Source organism: Cnephaeus nilssonii, assembly GCF_951640355.1.
Source record: "Cnephaeus nilssonii genome assembly, chromosome: 11".
NCBI classification, from domain to species: Eukaryota; Metazoa; Chordata; class Mammalia; order Chiroptera; family Vespertilionidae; genus Cnephaeus; species Cnephaeus nilssonii.
The window spans coordinates 89245436-89266308 of NC_137082.1; the positions used below are offsets into that span (position 1 = coordinate 89245436).

Here is a 20873-nt window from a genome sequence, read left to right on the forward strand (position 1 = left end):
CCTGGGGGGGGGGGTGGTGGGGAGGGTAGGTTAGAGGAGGTCAATGGGGGGAGGGGAGGGGACTATGTAATACTTTCACAATAAAGATAAAAAAAAAAACAGGGAAAGGAAGGGAGGGAGGAAGGGAGGAAGGAAGGAAGGAAGGAAGGAAGGAAGGAAGGAAGGAAGGAAGGAAGGAGAAAGGGAGGAAGGGAGGGAGGGAGGGAGGGAGGAAGGAAGGAAGGAAGGAAGGAAAGAAGGAAGAAGAAAGGGAGGAAGGAAGGGAGGGAGGGAGGGAGGAAGAAGGAAGGAAGGAAGAAAAGAAGGAAGGAAGGAAGCCAATGGAAATGTAGGTATCCCTCAGAGTTCGGCCAGAGACTTTTTGGGCTCCTCTGCTTCTCTGCACAATTTGGAAAATCGTTTGAGTACAATGGGAAATAACACACGTGCCACTGGAGGGAGAAGTGCTTTAATAAGAACGTTTACTGCCTCTGCCTGGGCTCCTGGCATCGCCTGTGAAGTGAGGGCACTGCTGCAATGGAAGTGGGACGCGGCCGCCTGCTCCTCTCCCTCGGGGGCGCCTCACTCCTTGGGGGTGCCCACCAGGGCGGTGGTGGAGTAGGAGTAGGGGCTCAGCAGCGCCGCGATCGTGTACCGCCGCGGGCCCGAGTCGTTGGCCGCGAACACCACCTGCGGAGAGAGCAGCACGGGTTCCAGCGGCCCCGCCGGCAGCCCCAGGCCGGGCCCCTGCGCCCCGGGTAAGGCCTCTCCGCACTGTTTCCTTGGGGGACGGACGGGACGGAGGGCGAACATCCAAACGCGTCCGCACGCTCACGGTCCGGCCTGGGCAGCCCCCGGAAGAGGTCTTCTCAGCGGCCTGGCTCATCAGCTGTTTCCTATGCAAAGTCACGCTGGGAGTCACGTGGCCCTGCCTGCCGGAGGGAATCCCAGAGTGCCTAGCGGCTGTCCCAGAATGCCTAGCGGCTGTCCCAGAAAGAACGCCTAGCAGCTGTCCCAGAATGCCTAGAGGCTCTCCCAGAATGCCTAGCGGCTGTCCCAGAATGCCTAGCGGCTCTCCCAGAAAGAACGCCTAGCAGCTGTCCCAGAATGCCTAGCGGCTGTCCCAGAAAGGACGCCTAGCGGCTGTCCCAGAATGCCTAGAGGCTCTCCCAGAATGCCTAGCGGCTGTCCCAGAAAGGACGCCTAGCGGCTGTCCCAGAATGCCTAGCGGCTGTCCCAGAATGCCTAGCGGCCGTCCCAGAATGCCTAGCGGCTGTCCCAGAAAGGACGCCTAGCGGCTGTCCCAGAATGCCTAGCGGCTGTCCCAGAATGCCTAGCGGCCGTCCCAGAATGCCTAGCGGCTCTCCCCGCCGGGTTTTGGGAAGACGAGGGGAGAGCACGCAGACACTGGCGCTCACTGGCGGAGGCCTGGAGGACGCAGACTCCGAGGCCTGGGCTGTCGGGCTGGAAGGGGACCCTCCGGCTCACAGGTAAGCGCCCCGGCCCCGCATCCATCGGGGTGCTCGCTCCTGGTGGCTTTGCTCCCGCTCTTCCTCGGCCCGCTCCGCCGGAGCCCCGTGTGTGTTCTGTCAGTCACAGGCCACGGCCCGGGGGCAAGGCCGCAAGGGGTTCCGTCTGCGCCCCGCGGCGGCGGGAGGTCAACCGGGATGCCGAGCTGCCCGTGGGCGCTGGTGGGGGCTTAGTCCTCGGGCAGGTGGCCGAGCCAGCTAGTCACGTGCCTCGGGCGCACCTGGCCGGGCGTCGGGCGTCGGGCGTCGGGCCTCGGGCGCCGGGGCATTCGGGGCCTGGGCTGAGGCGCATGGGGAGGATTTGGGGTCCGGAGACAGAGGACAGCGGGGAGGTGTTGGATTTAATTTACTTTGTGTACAGGCCCTGCGTTGAGCTTTGGACACACCCTGGAAAAGTACGTTTTGTTCCACATGCGGAGAAAGGAAATCTTGATTACTTGGGGACGGGAGAGAAAAAGATCTGATTGAATCACATCAAAACCAAAAATAGCGTCAGGGAAGGGGGGGGGGGTGAGAGTCACTGAAGACTCTCTGACAGAAAGGGCAGTCCCTGAAGGCCAAGTTTCTGGAATCAAATTAGAAATACTTCTTTTTTTTTGTTGGGGGGGGGGGGCGGCTGTTTGTACATCAACTTTTACTTTTTATTAAAAAACCCTTGTTTAAAGTATTACAGATGTTCCCCTTTGTCCCCCCATTGATGCCTTCTAGCCCACGTGGCTCCCTACCCCCATCCCAGGGAGGAAAACATCTTCTCTCTTAGAGTGACATTGGCCTCCATTCCTGTTTAATTCTTTCTAAAAATTATAAAGGGCATAATCTGTGCTCAGAATTCCATGAAACGAAGAGGACAGAGAGCGCCGAAGGAAATTCCCAACTTTCCCTGTCTGAGAAGGCCACCTGGGGCTGGCCAAGGGGAGGTGACGGTGCTGAAGGACACGGTGTTCCGGGACAGGAACTCCCGGCCGGCCCACCGAAGCGGGGCTCATGCGTGACTACTCGCTCTCTCTCTCCTTCCCCATATCCATTCAGGTTTCAAGTGGCTCATGGTCCTGCCTAACGCATTCCAAGGGCAGAGATGTGTTTTCTCATTTGCATCTCTAGCGCCTAGCAGAGTGCTCAACACATAGGTTTTTATTTTTACATGTTTGTTGAATGAAGACTAAAAGGGTGAAGCGTGGTCTGATGACTAGAAGCAACATCATGAGTAGCACGGAACATGGAACCACCAGGCTGAGATCTAGGGAAGACAAGGGCCGCAGGGAGGCGGATCCGGTGTCCAGGGTAGGGCCGGGGACTAGGGACACGTGTCTGTGGTGGGCACCATCTAAACCTGCACCCGACGGCGACCAGTCTCCGGGGCTTGCCGCCTGGCTGAGAAGTAGCCAGGGACAGGCTTCTTGGCAGATGGGGTTATCTTCCTCACTTGTGGGCCCCGGGAGTCAAGCCCCTGGTTTCCCTGGCAACACTGTCTACTGAAAGAACCGTTGTATGTCTTTGGAAAGTCTCATCCATGACTAAGCCAGAGAGAATGGTTCCCTTTCATGCCGAGCTAATTTTGGTGCATTAGTTGATCTTTAACTCTGAGCACCATGTGTGGATTCTATTTCCACGGCCGCCATCTGTTTTAAATGACTTAAGGAATTACAGACGAGGGGGAGGCAGAGAGATGGGCCCCTGTGTAACTCTGAGGTTCCTAGTACCTCGTAAGTGGAGGAACAGAGTGTGTACCAGGGGTTACAAATGCGGTATTCTTCTTCTTATTATTATTAGCTTGTCTTCTCACAGGAAGAAAGCCAAGGCACACCTGAGTCTAAATTCAGCGTGGGCCCCGTTGGTAAATATTACTGTTTCTCCCCTTACCAGCCCTGTGACCTTTGACAAGTTAATTAACTTCCCTGAGCCTTGTTTTCTTCATCTGTACAATGGGCATAAAAATGGGACTGACTCCAGTGGGTGGTTTATGAAGATTAAATAGGTTAAATACAGAAAATACAGCAGTGTCTGGCCTGTGATAGATGCTTGATAAATGTTTTCTATTGTGTTACCATTATTGTTTTGACTTCATCATCTCTATGTGCATTGGCCCAAAACGCTTATTCAAACCTCTGAGTTCCAGATGTGTTTTGGAATGAAGAATGTTCCAGATTTTAGAGAAGTAAAATAATACATCTATCTTTTGTTACATAACAGCCTAAGTGGCCTGGAGGGCTGCCTTAATCATTCAACATATTAACCCTTTGCACTCACTTGCTTTTTTCTCGATTCCTTTATTCTAATGCTAACCGTATTGAGTCACACTCGACATCCGAGTGCAAAAGGTTAATATTTCTTCAGCAAACCAACAAGTATTCATATTTGGTAGAATGAATGAAGACTATAAAGAGCATTGCGTAAGTTCAGGTCATGTCACTAAGTGAGTTTTCACCTAACTCAGTGAGAAAGTTTGCTTTTCAGGGCTTGTGGATTTCTGACTGTAGAAACGAGAAAGGGAACCTGGAAATGTCAGTGCCATTTTTATGGATGCATTTCCGGGGTCATACAGTGCAAAATGTGCATTTCCGGGGATTAGCAACAACCACCACGAAATCAAAATCACAAGCAGTGCCAGTGTCTGGACACTCACCTCTGCATATTCATGGAACGGGGAGATGCCCAGCTCCTTCCAGTAGGCTTTGGTGTCTAATTCCACTTTGTATATCCCTTCCACAAACTTCTCAGGAGTTGTGAGCCCATGGAGCTCTCCAAATTCACTGGTTTTCCTAAAAGGGGCAAAGGTCCAGGCTAGGTTAGGCTTTAAGGGCAAGGTGACACCACACACACACACACACACACACACACACACTCACTCACTCTCACACACTCACACAGTCTCACACACACACACACTCACACACTCTCTCTCACACACACACACACACACACACACACACACAGTTACACACACTCTCACACACACAGGAGCAGTCTGTGTATGTGAATATCTATTTTCTCAACCAGGCAGGATAGAGAAAATTCTACTGTCTGAAATTCACTGACAGGAAATTTGTCAGAAATGTTTCTAAAAGCTCATCATAGGTGTTTTCCTCTTAGGAGAACAAGATAGAAGTATAATGTTTCACCTGAAAAAGAGTCGTCACCATTCAGGGTTGGTGTTTGGGTAAAGCTTCGTGACAACCCCTGGAAGTGGCCCTAAGTCACTCTGACTCCCGTTCCCCATGACACCAGTTTCTCACTCGTGATGTGGGAGTCATTAGAGGTGATATCATTTGTACACATAGTTGAACCCCAAAATACAATGAGAAACCTGTATCTGACTCTTCCATCATTTATATATTTAATCTCTTTGGTAACTCTTTGCCAATAACAAATACTAGGCAACTCCTTTTAACTTTTTAAAAAATTGGGCAACTTCTATTTCCATACAAGTTCCAGTTTAATAGCTGCTGTTGAAATCGCTGTCCATCATTCTGCAAAAACTAAGACAGATAAATTGGAAGGTATCTTTATTGCCTCTGACCTTTGCCCTCCCACTGTGCTTTTTTCCCAGGAAGTAAATCTTTCAATATCCTTTTTTTGTGTCTTGTCATAAGAAAAAAGATTCACATAAACATCTGAATATCCATTCTATGTCTTGCTTAGAATAATCTCTTAACTGCTTTCCACATCATGCTTGGCATTCTTTATAAATGTAAATGAATTAAGAAATAAAAACTCAATTGGAACCACACCAGAGAAAATGGCCTTGCCAGTGATGGGTGAAGACTCATAATGTGGTCCTTGGATTCCGTTAAAACCCACAGAAACTCGCCTCCCTGGAGACAAACACTCAGCAGGATTACTTCCTTCAGAGGGTCCTTTCTTTCAATCAGTTGATGTAGGGTCACGAATATGCACTTAAAAAAAAGGCTTGCCAGTGGAGGCGGAAAAACTCCCTAACAATTGTGAAGCGGTCTGTGAAGGTCATTTTGCCCCTGGCCTGTGGCTGGGCTTTGCGTGATGCGTCTCTCTCTCCTGGCCCCTTTCTTACTCAGCCGGCCAGCCCCCAGCGTGAGGAGCAGGCGCTCCACGAGCTTTGCTAGCGAAGGCCCTGGGTTCTGGGTGGTCCGGTAAGGCCTGGCCACCCTGGCCCTCAGTTCCTTTCTTCATGATAAACAAACACGAGTTGTGTGTCTTCCCTGCTATTCCAGGACAAGGACTCAGCTGGAGTGTTATGTCCCGTCACCAAGGAAACCCCTGAAGTTCCATGTGCACTTTCACACGTGTGTGTGTGTGTGTGTGTGTGTGTGTGTATTTTCCTGGCACGGAGTCCCTAGTTTTCATCACCTTCTTAAAATGACCTGTGACCCTAAGGGGGGCGAACCACTGCGGGGTGGAGCAGGTGGTGGGCTCCTCCCCACCGTCAGCCCTAAGTGCTGCTCAGGCTCCTGCTCACCCCCAGCTCCGCATAGCCAGGGAGGACATCCTTCTCAGGGCCCCTTGACCTCTGCCCGAATTGTCAGTCTGTTTGTAGATTGTTAAGCGAATGAGGTGAGCCCCCCTCTCCAACACGTGGCAGGCGAACGGGAAGATAAACCAAAGCCCCCCGTCTGGGCGTGTGGGCAGCTTACCCCTCGGCGAAGGGCTCCCAGGCCCCATCGGCAGCCTTCTTGAACACCTTCACAGCCACGTTGACAGCAGGGCTGCCTCGGACAGCATCCAGGACCTTGACCATCAGGGGACACTTGGACTCGCCAGTGCCCTGGGCATGGAGGGAACAGTGAGACTCAGCGGAACGGGCAGGGATGAGAGGGTCTGTTCCTCCCGGTGCCGGGGATCTGAGAGGCGGGGGGTGCATGCTGGTGCCATTCCAGCAGCGCACGTGTGAGTTGGTGAGCTTCCCCGACTCAGTGTAACACGGACGGGATTGTTTCCAAAGCAAGGACGGTGTCTGCCGCCAGACACGCTGCAGTTAGCTGGGGGCGTGCATAATGCATTTTAGGGGCACACGCAGGCCCCTGAGCACAGGTGCTTTGTTAAGCTTCATCATTTTGAGGGGAATTACTGGAAAGATGTCATGTGCCATCGAGCCAAGTCGTTTTCCCTCAGAACATTTTAGCCAGTTGCTGCTGCAGTAAATCCCTCTGACCAGTTGCAGATTCACGATTGGATAGGATTAGCTCATTCTTCTGCAGGACTTAAGAACTGCATATCTGACTAGAACGCTGTCTCCAAGCCGTTCACAGATTAACCAATGAATACTACATTTAGATTAGCTAAAGGGAAAGCACTTTATAAGAGGATGTGTTTCTAAAGATTCAATATCAATAGCTTCATGAATACCCTGTCTTTCTACCGTCTACCTGGGGAAACTGAGGCACCAGGCATGGCAACCCCAATGCACCAGAGCTGTAGAGGAGAGCGCCCAGAACCCAAGCCCCAGTTCCGCGAGCTCTGCAGAGCGTCATCCTTTTTGAAGTTGGAATCAATAATGCTTGAAAATAGATTCCGGTGCCCTGTCCTAGGAACAAAAGCCGATGGGAAGCTGGAGGCAGTGGCTTCCTCATCTAGCGCACATGGGGAACGCACGCAAGGGACTCGGACACTCACCGCAGGCCCGGCCTCCGCCACAAACACCAGTCCCGCCAGGCAGAGGAGCAGGAGACGGAGGGCAGCCATCCCGGCAAGAACCACGGCCTCTGCCGGCCGCTGCGGGCCTGCGCTTTTATACCCACTCCCCCCCCCCCAGGCCCCCGGTCCCTGCCCACCTGACCCCAAAGCTGCTGACTCTGATTATTGACTTAGTCAACAAAGGGAGAATAAGTAACCCACTCAAATATGAACCTTGTCTAGAGAGATTAGGGTGTTGGAACTTAACTATGAAATATTCTTAACGGCTCATCTGACCAGCTGGGCGCCCAAAAACAAGCAGCCAGAACAACACACACATTCTGCGCCCTCCTTGGCGGAATGAAGGACATTCTTGGGATTTTTTCCTTCTTTACCTATTTCTATGCGTGTTTTCCATTTTCTGCACATTTTATCTTTGATTTTAGATGATAGATGCAAGTTGTAATAATTACTTTCACACCGAATGCCATCTGCTGCACAGGCTTAGCTATGTGCATTAGAAAACATCGCTGCACTTGGTATATGTCCACGAGTCAGCAAGAAAACGTCCTTGGCAGCGCTTACATTTAAAAAGTCTATGTTTTAGCCAAATTAAGTTATTTGGAAGTTTTTTTAGCCAGCAATTTCTCCACAGTCTCGTTCTTCCCAGACAAAGCTCATGCCAGCCCAAAGAATAATGCCACACTCCACACGGGCACCGAGGAGCCCGCAGTACAGAGACCACACGTTCTTCACTGCGTCTCCCGCATCGCACGTGCGGCTGCCCAGTCGGCTCCTGTCAGCGTGCAAAGTCCCGGCAGGAAGGACAGGCGACCGTGAGAAGTGGGAGCCTCAGCTGACAGGCTCTCTGCCTCGCGGCCAAGTGAAAAGTCCAAGAAGTGGAAGACTATGGTGCGCCCGTCAAGTACTGACTCTTGTGTGTATGTATGTGGATCTGCATACACACATGTGGCTTTGTTCGTGGGTTAAGACAGGTTTTGGCCCGGCCGGCGTGGCTCAGTGGTTGAGTGTTGACCTAGGAACCAGGAGGTCACGGTTTGATTTGGTCAGGGCACATGCCCGGGTTGCAGGCTCCATCCCCAGTGAGGGGCGTGCAGGAGGCAGCCAACCAATGATTCTCTCTCATCATTGATGTTTCTATCTCTCTCTCTCCCTTTCCCTTCCTCTCTGAAAGCAATAAAAATATTTTTGAAAAGGGAGGTTCTTACCTTACAGAGACAAATAGGTAGAAGTCATAGAGGAGATAGACAACATTTTTGGACAAACACATGGTAAGGGTGGGTCCGGGTTGGTGCACTGAGAGTTCAGGAACATTCCTCTAGCCGACAGAGCCACATGGGAATAAACTCCACAAGAGACCAGGAAGGAAGGGTGTGGTGGAGGGGACAGGAAGGTGTCAGGGGTATGGAAATGTGCAGGAGAAGACGAGGGGAGAGCGGTGGATCACAGGAGGGCAACAGGGAGCAAGCTCAGTTCTGAGCATGGCCAGGACTGGAACCTTCCTGCCTGGGAGTCTGGGAAGCGCCAGGAAGATTCTGAAGGTGGAGTTAGAGGACCCGAGTCATCCGCTTCCCAGTTCTGCTGCCCAGCTTCCCAGGTGCCCTCCTCGGAGTTACTTACGAAGCAGATACTCAGCTTATTCGCTTGTACAATAGAAACACCTGACTTTACCTTGTCTTTCAGTATTCGCTTGATTATTTCCCATTGCTCAGAACTTGGATGGAGAGCCTGTTTTTTGTATGGATTAAGAACATTTACAAAGTCCTCTTATCTCAAGTGAGTCTTCCATGCGTGCATCTTAATGCTACGTCCTGTTCAAACCCAGAAATGTCATCGACTCTACAAACTGGCACTCCTGGGTGGCCACCCCTCCATAGATATGATATGTTCGGTCTGTAGATTGTTTCTTTAAAAGTTTTTAAATAGCTGTTGGCTTTAAAAATTGAGACACATTGCATATGAACTTGGATTTCTGGCTTCTCTTGAGAAGTCAGAAAAGATGGCAGCGCTAGGCCCACATTCACACATGACGATAACCAGTGGATTCACCGAAACATTCTGACTCGTAGGCCTCCCTTCCAACTCTGAGGCAGGATTGCCAGTGGCACCATCATGCTCAAGCTCTTTTTCCCGTCTTTACACGTCCCGTTTCTCTCATCTACGTTCTTGCCTGGCCTCTTGGGAATTTGACTTTGTAGTTGCTGATCTTATAGCCATTGAAGCAGTGAATGGTAGTTTATTTTGCTTTTACCAAATAGACATTCTCACTTCTTGGAACAGTGCCTCTTTATTTTATTCACCCCTTATCATCCCAGTCCTAAAACTGGCTGGGTTGTGGATTTCGGAGACCAAGAGGCTCTACATTCATTCATTCATTGATTCATTCATTCGTTTATGTATCCTAAAAATACAATTAAAAAAAAATTCCTATTTTTGGCCGAAACCGGTTTGGCTCAGTGGATAGAGCATCGGTCTGCGGACTGAAAGGTCCCAGGTTCGATTCCGGTCAAGGGCATGTACATTGGTTGCGGGCACATCCCCGGTGGGGGGTGTGCAGGAGGCAGCTGGTTGATGTTTCTCTCTCATCAATGTTTCTAGCTCTCTATCCCTCTCCCTTCCTCTCTGTAAAACAATCAATAAAAAATATAAAAAAAATTCCTATTCCCCCACTTCCCTTCCTCCCCTCTGGCAGCCATCATCATATTCCCTGTATCTATGTGTCTGTTTCTATTTTATTTATTTATTTTTAGACCCACATATAAGTGAAATCAAATGGCCTTTAAATTTTTCCTCTTCAGACACAGTTCCTGGGATCCTTACCACCCAGAACTTCCGCCTCAGATATGCTCATTGGTCAGTATTTCTCTTCCAGTGGGTTGTTCAGGATGGGACACTTTCTCCAGATGGGATTGGCCGGTGCATAGGACACGGAGACGTCCCTCGGTCACAATGATATAAAATCACCATGTTATCCATCATCCTGTGCTTTTATCATTTATGAATATTATTTTTTAGCTTTATTGAGGTATAATGGACAGTTGGCATTGTAAGATTTGATACATGCATACATTGAGAAAGGATTCCCATCATCTAGTTAACTAACACATCCAACAGCTGTCTTATTTATCTTTGTGTGTGAGAGAAGGTTTAAGTCCTACTCTCTTAGCACACTTCAGTGAATAATAGTGTTGTCTACTAGTCATGTTTGACATTAGGGCCTCAGAATTTATTCATCTTATTGCTGAGGGTTTGTTCTGATTTATCAGCTTCTCCCTATTTCCCCCGCTCCCCAGCCCCTGACAACCACTTTTCAAATTTCGGTTTTTATGAATTTTTCTTTTTCTTTTCTTTTAAAGATTCCACATATAAGTGATACCATGCAATATTTGTTTTTCTCTCAGCATAATGCCCTCAAGTTTCGTCCATGTTGTCACACATGGCAGGAATTTCTTCTTTCTCATGGCTGCGTAATATTCCTCTTTCTATATATCTATATAGTATGTTATATAAATACATATAAATCATATAAATCACCTCTTAGTTACCCATTCATTTGTTGATGGATACATAAGGTGCCCCCCCCCCCCCCCCATATCTTGGCTACTACGAATAAGGCTGCAATGACCGTGGGAATGCAGGTATCTCTTCAGTATCTTGTTCTAATTTCCTGTGAGTAAATACCCAGAAGTGGGGTTGCTGAATCACATAGTAGTTCTATTTTTAATTTTTTGAAAAAAATCTTCATACTATTTTTCACAGTGGTTGCATCAATTTCCATTCCCACCAACAGTGCATGCGGGCTCCCTTTTCCCCACATGCCAACACTTATTTCTTCTCCACAGTAGCCATTTTAACAAGTGTGAGGTGATATCTCATTGTGGTTATTCATCATTTATGACTTTTAACCTAAGTATGGGAACTTTGGCCTCTCATCACGTTAGTTCCACCTCACCTTGCCACCCTATGGATACCGGGGAATAGTTGGTTCTGTGATGGACTTCAAGTAGCATGCCTCCCAAGCCTATGCCCTTGGCTGCTTTGATTTGCTTGCCCTCTGAACTGTCATTGATCTGGGAATCATGAATACAATTTGAATTTGAACAAGAGAAGAAGGTGGAGGGAATTCAGAGTACAAATGGCAATTCAGAGTACAGTGGCATACCAGATCTGATTGTTGAATCATTGATAAACTTAGATATTATTTTTAACATAAAAAGAAGAGGATCCCTTGACAGTATTGCTCAGTGGATAGAGTGTTGGCCTTCAGACCAAAGGATCCTTGGTTTGATTCCGGTCAAGGGCATGTACCTCGGTTGCAGATTGCTCCCCGGCCCGGGCCCTGGTCAGGGCATGTGCAAGAGGCAACCAATCGATGTGTTTATCTCACATTGATGTTTCTCTCTGTCTTTCCCTCTTTCTTCCACTCTCCCTGAAAATCAATGGAAAAATATCCTCAGGTGAGAATTAAAAATAAGTAAGCCCTGACCGGTGGCTCAGTGGATAGAGCGTCGGCCTGCGGACTGAAGGGTCCCAGGTTCGATTCCGGTCAAGGGCATGTACCTTGGTTGCGGGCACATACCCAGTAGGGAGTGTGCAGGAGGCAGCTGATCGATGTTTCTCACCGATGTTTCTGACTCTCTATCCCTCTCCCTTCCTCTCTGTAAAAAATCAATAAAAAATATATTTAAAAAAAAAGTAAGTAAATAAGTAAAGAAAGGAAAAGAAAAATTTGGCCGAGACCTAAGGATCCAGTACAGTTTGAAGTGAAGGTAAGAGGGTCCCAGGAGAAGAAGCTGTTTCAGGAGAGAGAAGGGAAGGCTGAGAGAGTAGGAAGGAAAAAGCAGAGGGGAGTGGGCACGCATTCTTGGTCGAAGGAATGTTTGGACGGAACACATGGCGATCACAAGTACAAGGAAAGCCCAACGTTTCCCGCCGAGAGGAGTTTGTGAGGATGGGGTATGTGGATAACGAAGACTCCCAGAGATAAAGGGTCTGCCTTTCTTGTGTTTGAGTTTGTAGATGCTACATAGGATCCACCAGTTAAGGTCAAGGGTCACCACATTCCCGGAGTCCTAAGTGGTTGCTGTAGAGACTGTGTTCTGGAGTGAATATCAGCAACAGTACGGCTCCAGTGCCAGAAAACAAAGGAGGCTCAGTGAGACATTTACGCAATGAAGTATGTCCTTTCTTAGCCACGTGCGGTTTTCTCTACGTTTTGACTATAACGTAGAAGATCAATTGAAGTAAAATAGACTAATTTGATGCTGAGGATCCTCCTCCTCCTACAGACTATGAAGTGGTTAATGAATAATTCAGACCTGTTCCTAGTTTAAGGTTCTTCTGCCCTCTCCCTTATAATGGATAGGCTTATTTATTAACATTTTAAAATATCATAGATACACTTTTCCCCCTTCATTTATTTTCTGAGGGTACATGTCACCTGCTGGCCAGTGATCTGTTCACCTTGAAATGCCCTCTGATGTGATTTTGAGTGAGCTGATTAGCCAGAGTGGAGAGTTGGCTGATCAAGTGCTTGAACTGGTCCCAGGGGGGTTGGGGGTGTGTGTGACAGAATTTGGGGGCTTAGACCTTTGCAGGTGAAAGAATTTAATTTTGTCAGCTCCCCCTCAGAGTTAATAAGCCCTGGGGGTTTGATTAATAGTAAGCAAATCATAAAAGACTCATTTTAAAACTATAATACCAATTTAATTAATAGTCCTGTGATTGCTGAGTAAGCAAGAAATGAGAGCAAAGGGATTTGGCTAACTTTTTGAGTTTTCACTTCACCATAGAGTATGTTTTTCTTGTGCTTGGAGTGCTTGGGTCCGCTTTAGCTAGCGCGTCTTTTCTGCAGGGATTGTGGAATCAACATAAAACGCTATTTCCTTTGTCTCCCCTTCTTTCATTTTCTGTTTGGACAACCATCCAAGTAAAGGCAAACATTATCTAGAATATGTTCATTAGATTGCATCGTATTTTTCACTAATTGTCATTTTAGTTTCAAGGTTAAATCTTAGCGGCCAACCTAGTTGGGAGCAACAGTTGGGACCTGCCTGGTGTAAGAACCTGCACAGCTTTTACTCTGCCTGCGGCTGTATTTGGGGACTTCGCAATCCGGAGCACCCCCCCAGCCCCACCCCAGCTTAACAGCCCACCCTGTCTCTACCTGGGGGACTTCAAAGTGCCTTGTATCAGTAGCTCAGATGATTCGAAGTCAAGACATCTATCTGTTCGTTGGTCTGAATTTATATCTGTCTCAGTCATCACAGATGTGTTAAGGATTTTTATCTAGAATTGGCCATTAGATGAAGTTAGAGTTTTGGCTTCTAGAGTCGCACAAAGCTCACTCACCCCCACCTGTGAGGGGGAGACATGCAAGCAGAAGAGGAAATGGAAGGCTCTTTTATCCAGTTGGCAGGTTTTCTTTGGGTTTCCCTCTGTCCCCTGCAGCCCTCATGCAACTTGAGTGGCAACGGGTCTGAGGTTGCAGGCCACTTGGGTGGCCATGCCTGTGAAGGGTAAGCAGGGACCAGGGAATGGCCTGGTGGAAGGTGATGTTGGACAGACTATGAGAGAGTAGTCGAGACACTGAAGCAGGTTAGTAGGGGTAAGAGGCATTGTAGAGCCTGAGTTCTGATGGGAACTGGGCCCTGGAGGGTTCCAGATGCCTTGCTTTCCCCAAATCCCCCCACACAGATAAGAAGGATGAGATATACAGTAGTATCAGGGGAAATAGAAGCTGTTCAATTTGGAGATGATGAGCCCAGGGAATCCAGCTTTCCCAGGCCCTACCTGGCAACTGCAAGGGCAGAGGGGGCCACCCTCCATATCTTATATATCCTATTTGTTCCACATGGCCTGGGAATTCCAGCCATCTCACCGGAGGCCTAGCTACAAGTGTTCGGTTATATTTGTTGTTGCTACTGTTGATTTTATTGGGTCCTTGGTACCTCTTCAGGGAAGGATGAGAGAGCTGCTCTGGGCACTAAGCCCCCAGGGCAGGATAATCTGTTTTGACAATGTGTGAAAACCAGAGTGAGCAAAGGTGGAAGGGTACCGAGCATGGCCTGAGAGCAGGAGTAGAGCAGTGTCTACTGCATGGATTATGTAAGCTCACGAAAATGAGCCAAAACACAGTGTGGAGTTAGATTGTGTAGGCTCTTGAATGCTCTCCCGAGAAGCGTGAGTTTTCCTATAACAAGGACATAAACCTTTCTGGTAATTTATGGCTATGGCTCATGGAGTTCTCTGCTTCATGAGGTGGGGAAACCCATTGCCACTGTGGTGTCCATGTGAAAGCTCACTGACCATCAGTGAGGTGTACTGGGGGGCGGGGCTTCATAGCAGGTTTGAGATGGGAATTCATGGCCTTTGAAGTCCGTTCTAATAACAAGTCTATGTGAAGGAATTAGTGAGAGTTCTGAGTGATAGAGTGACAGAATGAAAAGGTATACAATGGAGGAGGAAAATCTACAGGCTTAGAGACTACTTAGAAAGCTAGTGTTGTTGTCTAGTCAGTAGGGTAAAGGTTACCTGTGTCTGTCCTTCTGTAATTATTGCAGATCTTTGAGTCTGTGTGCACACATGTATTTATTAACCTAGGATCCATAAACTGTTGGTGTCTATGAGTAAAATTCAGAAAACGTGTGATATTGGCTGGAAAAAATTGCAACCTTATTTATATAAATTTCTGATTGAAATTTAGCATTTCCTTAAATCCCAAATGTAGTTATTAACAGTACCTATGACTTTGCCACCAATAGAAATCATAGGTATTTTCATATACATCTTATTGATGACTATATTCTTTAGGCTCATAACTACTTTGAAGTTATGGTAGTTATTAGATCCAGTGCTAGATTTTGTAATTAACAAGGATGCACACATATTACTGTACTGCAATTTAAAAAACGTTTTAATAGTTGTCATTTCAATGTAGTTGATTTTCTTTGTAATCTTATGTATTTAATTTTGTGCACAGTAAAGTTAAGAACCTGGGCAAAGTGACAGAATAGACCCTAGGCCAGCATGGATTGGCTGCAATCTAATGGAATAAAGAAAGAAAATAGTAGCCATCCCTGAGATTGGTTAGCAGTGGGTGGAATTCAAAAGGCAGTTGTAGTGTTGGCTGTTCGGATTGAAGACTTACAGTCCTAGGGACAGGACTTTCCTTGGAGTAGGAAAGAGTGTTGCAAAGACTTCCCTTGGAGACAGAGAACATGGGTCACTCTGAGCCAGGTGACTGCTGGGTGTCTGGTGGAATTCGGCACTACACTGAAATTACTATTTATACTTCGGTGTTTGTCCCCTTGGTTCCTGAGAGTCCATCTCTGAGCTTCTAGACGGAACAATGGGTCTGAGCCTCCACAGTTGACTTTGGACATTGGTCGGCCCACGTGAATTGGTGAATTCATCTAGGGAACGCCTCCAAGGGTGAGAGCCAGCTGGCTCCACCTGGCGACACTGACCTCAGCAACCGTACAGTGTCAGCAATAGCCCGGAGCTGGTGCGGTGCTGCTGGCTTAGGAGTGAGAGAGGGATGCAACAGACAATGGCAAGCAGGTGGATGCCGGAGGGACTGTCATCGCCGCTGTGCATACGAAAAAGAAGTGGCAAGTCAACTACTCTTCAGTAGAGATCAGAACCAGAGAAGTGGAATCACAGTTAAAGTTGGGAGGCAGGTGTCAACCAGGGTGACAGGAATTAATTTTCAGGCACAGAGGAAGGAAACAGGTGGGGAGAAAGCCAGTGAAAGCACAATAAAGGGCACCTAATAAATAATCTTAGGGGAAGACAAATTAAGATCAAGGTCAAATAGAAACATTAGTCTAGGAAGATGAAAAAATCCAGGGGTAACCCAGAAGAAATCATTTCCTATCTTCTGAACAGGAAAGTGAAAGCAGGAGGGTTAGGAATAAATAGTTCACAAAAGAAATGAAAGTTAAATATTTAACTCAAGTCTCTAAGCATAAGTAGAAAATGAAACAAGGAGTCAATAAGGTGTGAATATGGATATAAAAATATTCAAGCTATAATGAGGGTTACACTAGAATTAAATGAAATTTTAAGGGCACAATTAAGATAATTCTGTTACTTTAAAACAAGTAATATAAATTCTATTTCTAAAACATTTCCCCCATTTCTTATTTTCTGTTTCCACAGCTACCAACTGAATTCAAACCTTCACTGCTAATTATGCAGCCTTTTGCGAATATGTCCTAGCTGGTCTCCTTTTTGTTAATCCATTTTCCATATAATCTTTTCCATAAATTACTGCCAAATTAATCTTCTTAATGCATACCTCTGATTACATCACATCCCTCTTCAGAAGCTTTCCCTCACTCCCCATGGCCGGTCCAATAAAAGTGAATGTCCTTTACCTGACATTGAGAGATGGCCAAGACTTTGTTCCATGCCATCTTCTTGTTGCTATGGTCCTTCAAACATCAGCTGACCTCTGGACAGATCCTGTGACATGCCACCCCTGGTCCTTACCCCTTCCTCAGCCCTCCTCCCTCACACAGCTCCCTGGAGGCCTTTTAGGGTGTGAAAGACAATGTCCAATGAAGGGGTGAGACTTCAGAGAGGAGGACGTTTCGGGCACCTCGCGAAGTGGTGAGGAAGGCCCGGATGACAGAGGGAAAAGGCCACGTGAGAGACAGTTTTGGAGGCAGATGGTGACATTAGGAATGGAGAGTGAGTGAGAGAGAAGAACCGAGATTGAGCCGAGTATTTCCGGCTGGGAGGCTGCTACATGATAAACTCATTCACTTGTGCAGTGAGAAATACGAGCACAAGTGACTCTAATAGCCATGCGCCCATGTCCAGATGGCAGCTGGGAATGAGAGTGGGGAGATGGCACTTGGGGGAAATCGGACGGGAGGCGGAGATTCTGGGTCCCGAGCACGCAGGTCGGATCCGAGCATTTGGAGGACACCAGCTGACATGAGCAAGTCTGAGGATAGAACTCTGGGCAAACTAACGTTTAGTGGATGATAAAGCAAGAGGCGACTTCCTGGCAGGTGGCCATCTCATTCAAAGTGCTTTGTGCCCTGCCTTCAGCACCTCTGCTGGGCATCCGAGTTGCTTGCACTCACCCTGTCTTTCCTGGAGCCAGTGTTACAGAAAACCTGAGAAGAACCAAGCAACGCTTAGAGAGATGGAGTTACATTTATTACGCGCGGGTCCAGAGGAAAATGTCTCTCAAATTCTGGGCCCCAACATGGAGGAACTTTCCCTATTTATATGTTTTTACCTTCTTTGTCTCCCAAATATGGGGTGTTTCCGGCCCCCTTTGCAAGTTCTTAAAGAGCTCCTATGTGCTGGGGCTTTGAGACCTCAACCAAAGGCCTGGCCTGGTGCCAGCACTGATAATTTCGTCCGGGGAAGGTTTAATGGCCTCTCTGAAGTGGGAGTAGTCTTATTTCCCTTATTATTTAAGCAAGCAAGCGTTTACAGAAGCCAAATAGCAGGGTTAAATGTTAAACAGCAGTTTTTATAGAAGATGGATGCTTCACCAGTAGTGCCTTGAGAGCAGAGGCAATGCCAGCTGACTGTGTGCATCCCCGTCCCTCGTGCAGGGCCTGGCACAGAGGGTGCCCCCACAAGCAGTGACTGAAGGGTTCAATAACTGACGAGTCACCTCCCGTTGCAGCGAAGCCTTGCTTTTTCTCAGTGAATCAACTCTTGCGTCGTCTTCTACACTCGACTCTCAGTGTTTCTGATCGCAGCTCAGCAGACTGACACCATCTTCCTGTGCTCTCCGTTGCTTGTGTCAGACTAAACCAGACCGCGCCTGCGCGCCAATGCTCCTTGCTCACCCCTGGCCAGTACCTTTGTTCTGCTGCCCACGGGCCTGGGCTTACCTTCTGCCTGCCCCCTGGTGTTTCCCATGGGCCTCGGTCTGGCCATGAGGATTTATTTGCCTGAGGATTTATTTCTCTCTTTGAGTTGAGACGGAAATCCAAAACTCTTTACCTGGGATTCCGCAGGATGGGCAGCGAAGCCTCCCCCTGGACATTTAATCGCCTCCACAGTGTGCATTCCGGGGGACAGTCTCGCCTGCCGCACGTGGCCCAGGACAGATTTGGAAATGGGAACAAACTTTTTTTTTCTTTTTTGTGAAAAATATGTTTTACTTAGAATTTTTAGATGAATCTTTGTGTCTTCAGCATCAGAGGAATAATTTCTTCTTCCTGATCACACACCCTGGATCAGTGTGGGTCCCAGACTAAGAGATTCAACATTCCCTAGGAGGTTATTAGAAATGGAAATGCGAGGGCCCCACCCAGACATACTAAATCTGTAATTCTTGTGGTGGGCCGATAATCCGTGTTTTAACAAGGCCTCGGGGCATTCTGATGTGCTGTCAAGTCTGAAAACCATTGTCTTAGATGCATCGCATGCTCAGGAGTGAGGCTGGCCAAGGAGTCCAGGGGTCTGGATTCTTTAGCAGCCCTGCCATGTCCTGGCTGGACAACTTACTTCACCGCCCTGGACCTGACCTCTTTCTCTGTAAGAAACTTTTTGAGTCCGTCGATCACACATTGGAGTCATGGTATTCAATGGCTCTGGGAACACCTGGGAAGACAACAGTTCACATTTCCATGGTGTCAGTTTACCAGGCAGAGCTCCAGGGCTGCTTCGGCACATGAGAAGGCGAGGCCTGCTGGTGGCCAGGCGCATGGTTCTCCGCGGGTCCCGCTAACCTTGCTCAGAAACAGTCCATTTGACCAGATGTCTGTGAGGCAGATGACACCCTCCCAGCCTCCTCGCCAAAGTTCTGTGTGGCCAGACGCTAAGCAAATGACCTGTGACCTGCGGGTTCTGAACCTGGAGAGAAAGAACTGTTTGCAGGTATTAGCAGCTTAGCAAGACTGATACACAAACAGCGATCAGCCCAGATTTCAACAGGCAAAAGCATTGCCCAAGCAGTGGCTTTTCGCGCTGGTGTGTTTTAGTTACTTATGAGTTCAGCCGAGGAGCCTGCTGGTTGTATTCTCAATTTAAAGAGTTTACACGACACGGTCATGCTGACAACGAGTGCTGATTCTTCCAGGGAAGGAAAGCATGCCCTTAGCTGCCTGCACAGACAAGGCATTCCCTCGGAACACGGCTCAGCTTCTGTTCTCTCCGTGTGCACTCAGACCAGCACGGCAGTTCTTCAGTTGGGAGAAGTGTTTGCATCAGAAAGAAAACATTTTAAAAATATATATATATTTTTTTATTTCAGAGAGAAAGGGAGAGAGGGAAATATCAATGATGGGAGTCATTGATTGGCTTTACTCTAGTAGATGAGTCATGCTCAGCCCCACTCGGCCTTCTTCCCACTGCTCAGTTCTGAAACTGCTCCAAAGTCCCCGTGAAGACCAGCGGTGTTGCTGTGGGTTCAGTTCCGGAGCAGTTGTCCTGACTGCACAGCTGCAGTCGGCCCTCAGCGTGTGCAGTTTCCATCCCGTTCTTGTGGGTGCTGTGGGGCTGAATCCAGCTCACGAGGCTGGCAAGCTGTTTCATCTGCGTCAGGCCCCGCCCCGGAGTTCCTCACTGACTCCGCTTCATCTAGAGACCTCGAGGGTATCGACTTGGCACCTGTCCTTGGATCTCCATAGGGGTCTCTCTGCCCATTTTTAAAAAATAAGTTTTTCTTGATTTCAGAGAGGAAGGGATAGGAAGGGAGAGGGAGAGAGAGATATTAACATCAATGATGAAAGAGAATCATTGATTGGCTGCCTCCTGCACACCCCCTACTGGGGATCGAGCCCACAACCCGGGCATGTGCCCTGACCAGAATCGAACTGTGACCTCCTGGTTCATAGGTCGACACTCAACCACTGAGCCACACTGTCTGGGCTCACTACACATTTTTAAAAGAACGTTACAAATAAGAGTCAGTAGGACATGTCTGCTCATATTGGCCTTTTGAAATCTCTTTGTTAGCAGGGCCAGTTGAGGGAATATTGATGGAAAACTTAGGCTGGGTCTCTTGTATGAAGGAGTTTGAATTGTTGGTGCCACCACTTTTTTAAGCCTTCCATGCACCTCCCACTTGCTTATATTGGGGACATAGCCAGATCTGTCTGCACGTACCTGTGAGGGCTCTTAAGCAAAGAAATAATGTCTCTTCCGAGAGACAAGGTAGCATGGGGGAAATGCATGGAGTTGGAATCAGAAAGCCGCAGTTTGAGTCCGACTGCGCCGAGCACCGGCTGTTTCACCTGGGTTTTCTTACACACCTGGGAGGCTTACGGTCCTTACCTGCTAACCAGCACTGAGAAGAGCATCTACCTGTTAGGGAGTATCGGGTGCAGTGATGGATAAGAGGCACAGCTCTTGATTGGATTTGTCACTCATCAGTGTTGGTCTGTCAGTGGAGATGGATGGGGAGGTTGGCAGGCCTGCCTTATTTTTTGTTTAAGCAATTTAATCTTTGGCTGTTTGTTGTGGATACTCTACAAATAAAATTGCAAACCCATGGCTGTCTCTTTCCACATCCCAGCTGTTAGGATAGGAATCACCATATCAGTTTAAGACCTACTTCATTTTTGCCCTGAATGCAAACATTAACATTGTCATAAAATATGGGAGTCCTATCAAAATTTGGATATTTATTAGTTGCCTCTTGGATTATGAAACAGGTAGAAGTGTGATTATCAGGGCGTTCAAGCAACGTCCATTTATTTAAGTGGAACACACTGACATAAATGGCCAGACAGTGTGTGGAAATAGAGGCAGCTAGTGACTTAGGTCAAGGAGACAGAG

At 47.9% G+C, this 20873-nt stretch overlaps 1 protein-coding gene across 1 annotated transcript; it reads right to left on the reverse strand.

The window, feature by feature from the left end:
- Positions 1 to 432: 432 nt before the first annotated feature.
- TTR (transthyretin) lies at positions 433 to 7195 on the reverse strand. The gene is made up of 4 exons (XM_079785302.1): positions 7095 to 7195; positions 6116 to 6246; positions 4132 to 4267; positions 433 to 669 (listed from the first exon to the last, which is right to left on the reverse strand). The coding sequence occupies exons 1-4, from the start codon at positions 7161 to 7163 to the stop codon at positions 562 to 564; spliced, it is 444 nt and encodes a 147-aa protein (XP_079641428.1). The 5' UTR covers positions 7164 to 7195; the 3' UTR covers positions 433 to 561.
- Between the last annotated feature and the right edge of the window lie 13678 nt (positions 7196 to 20873).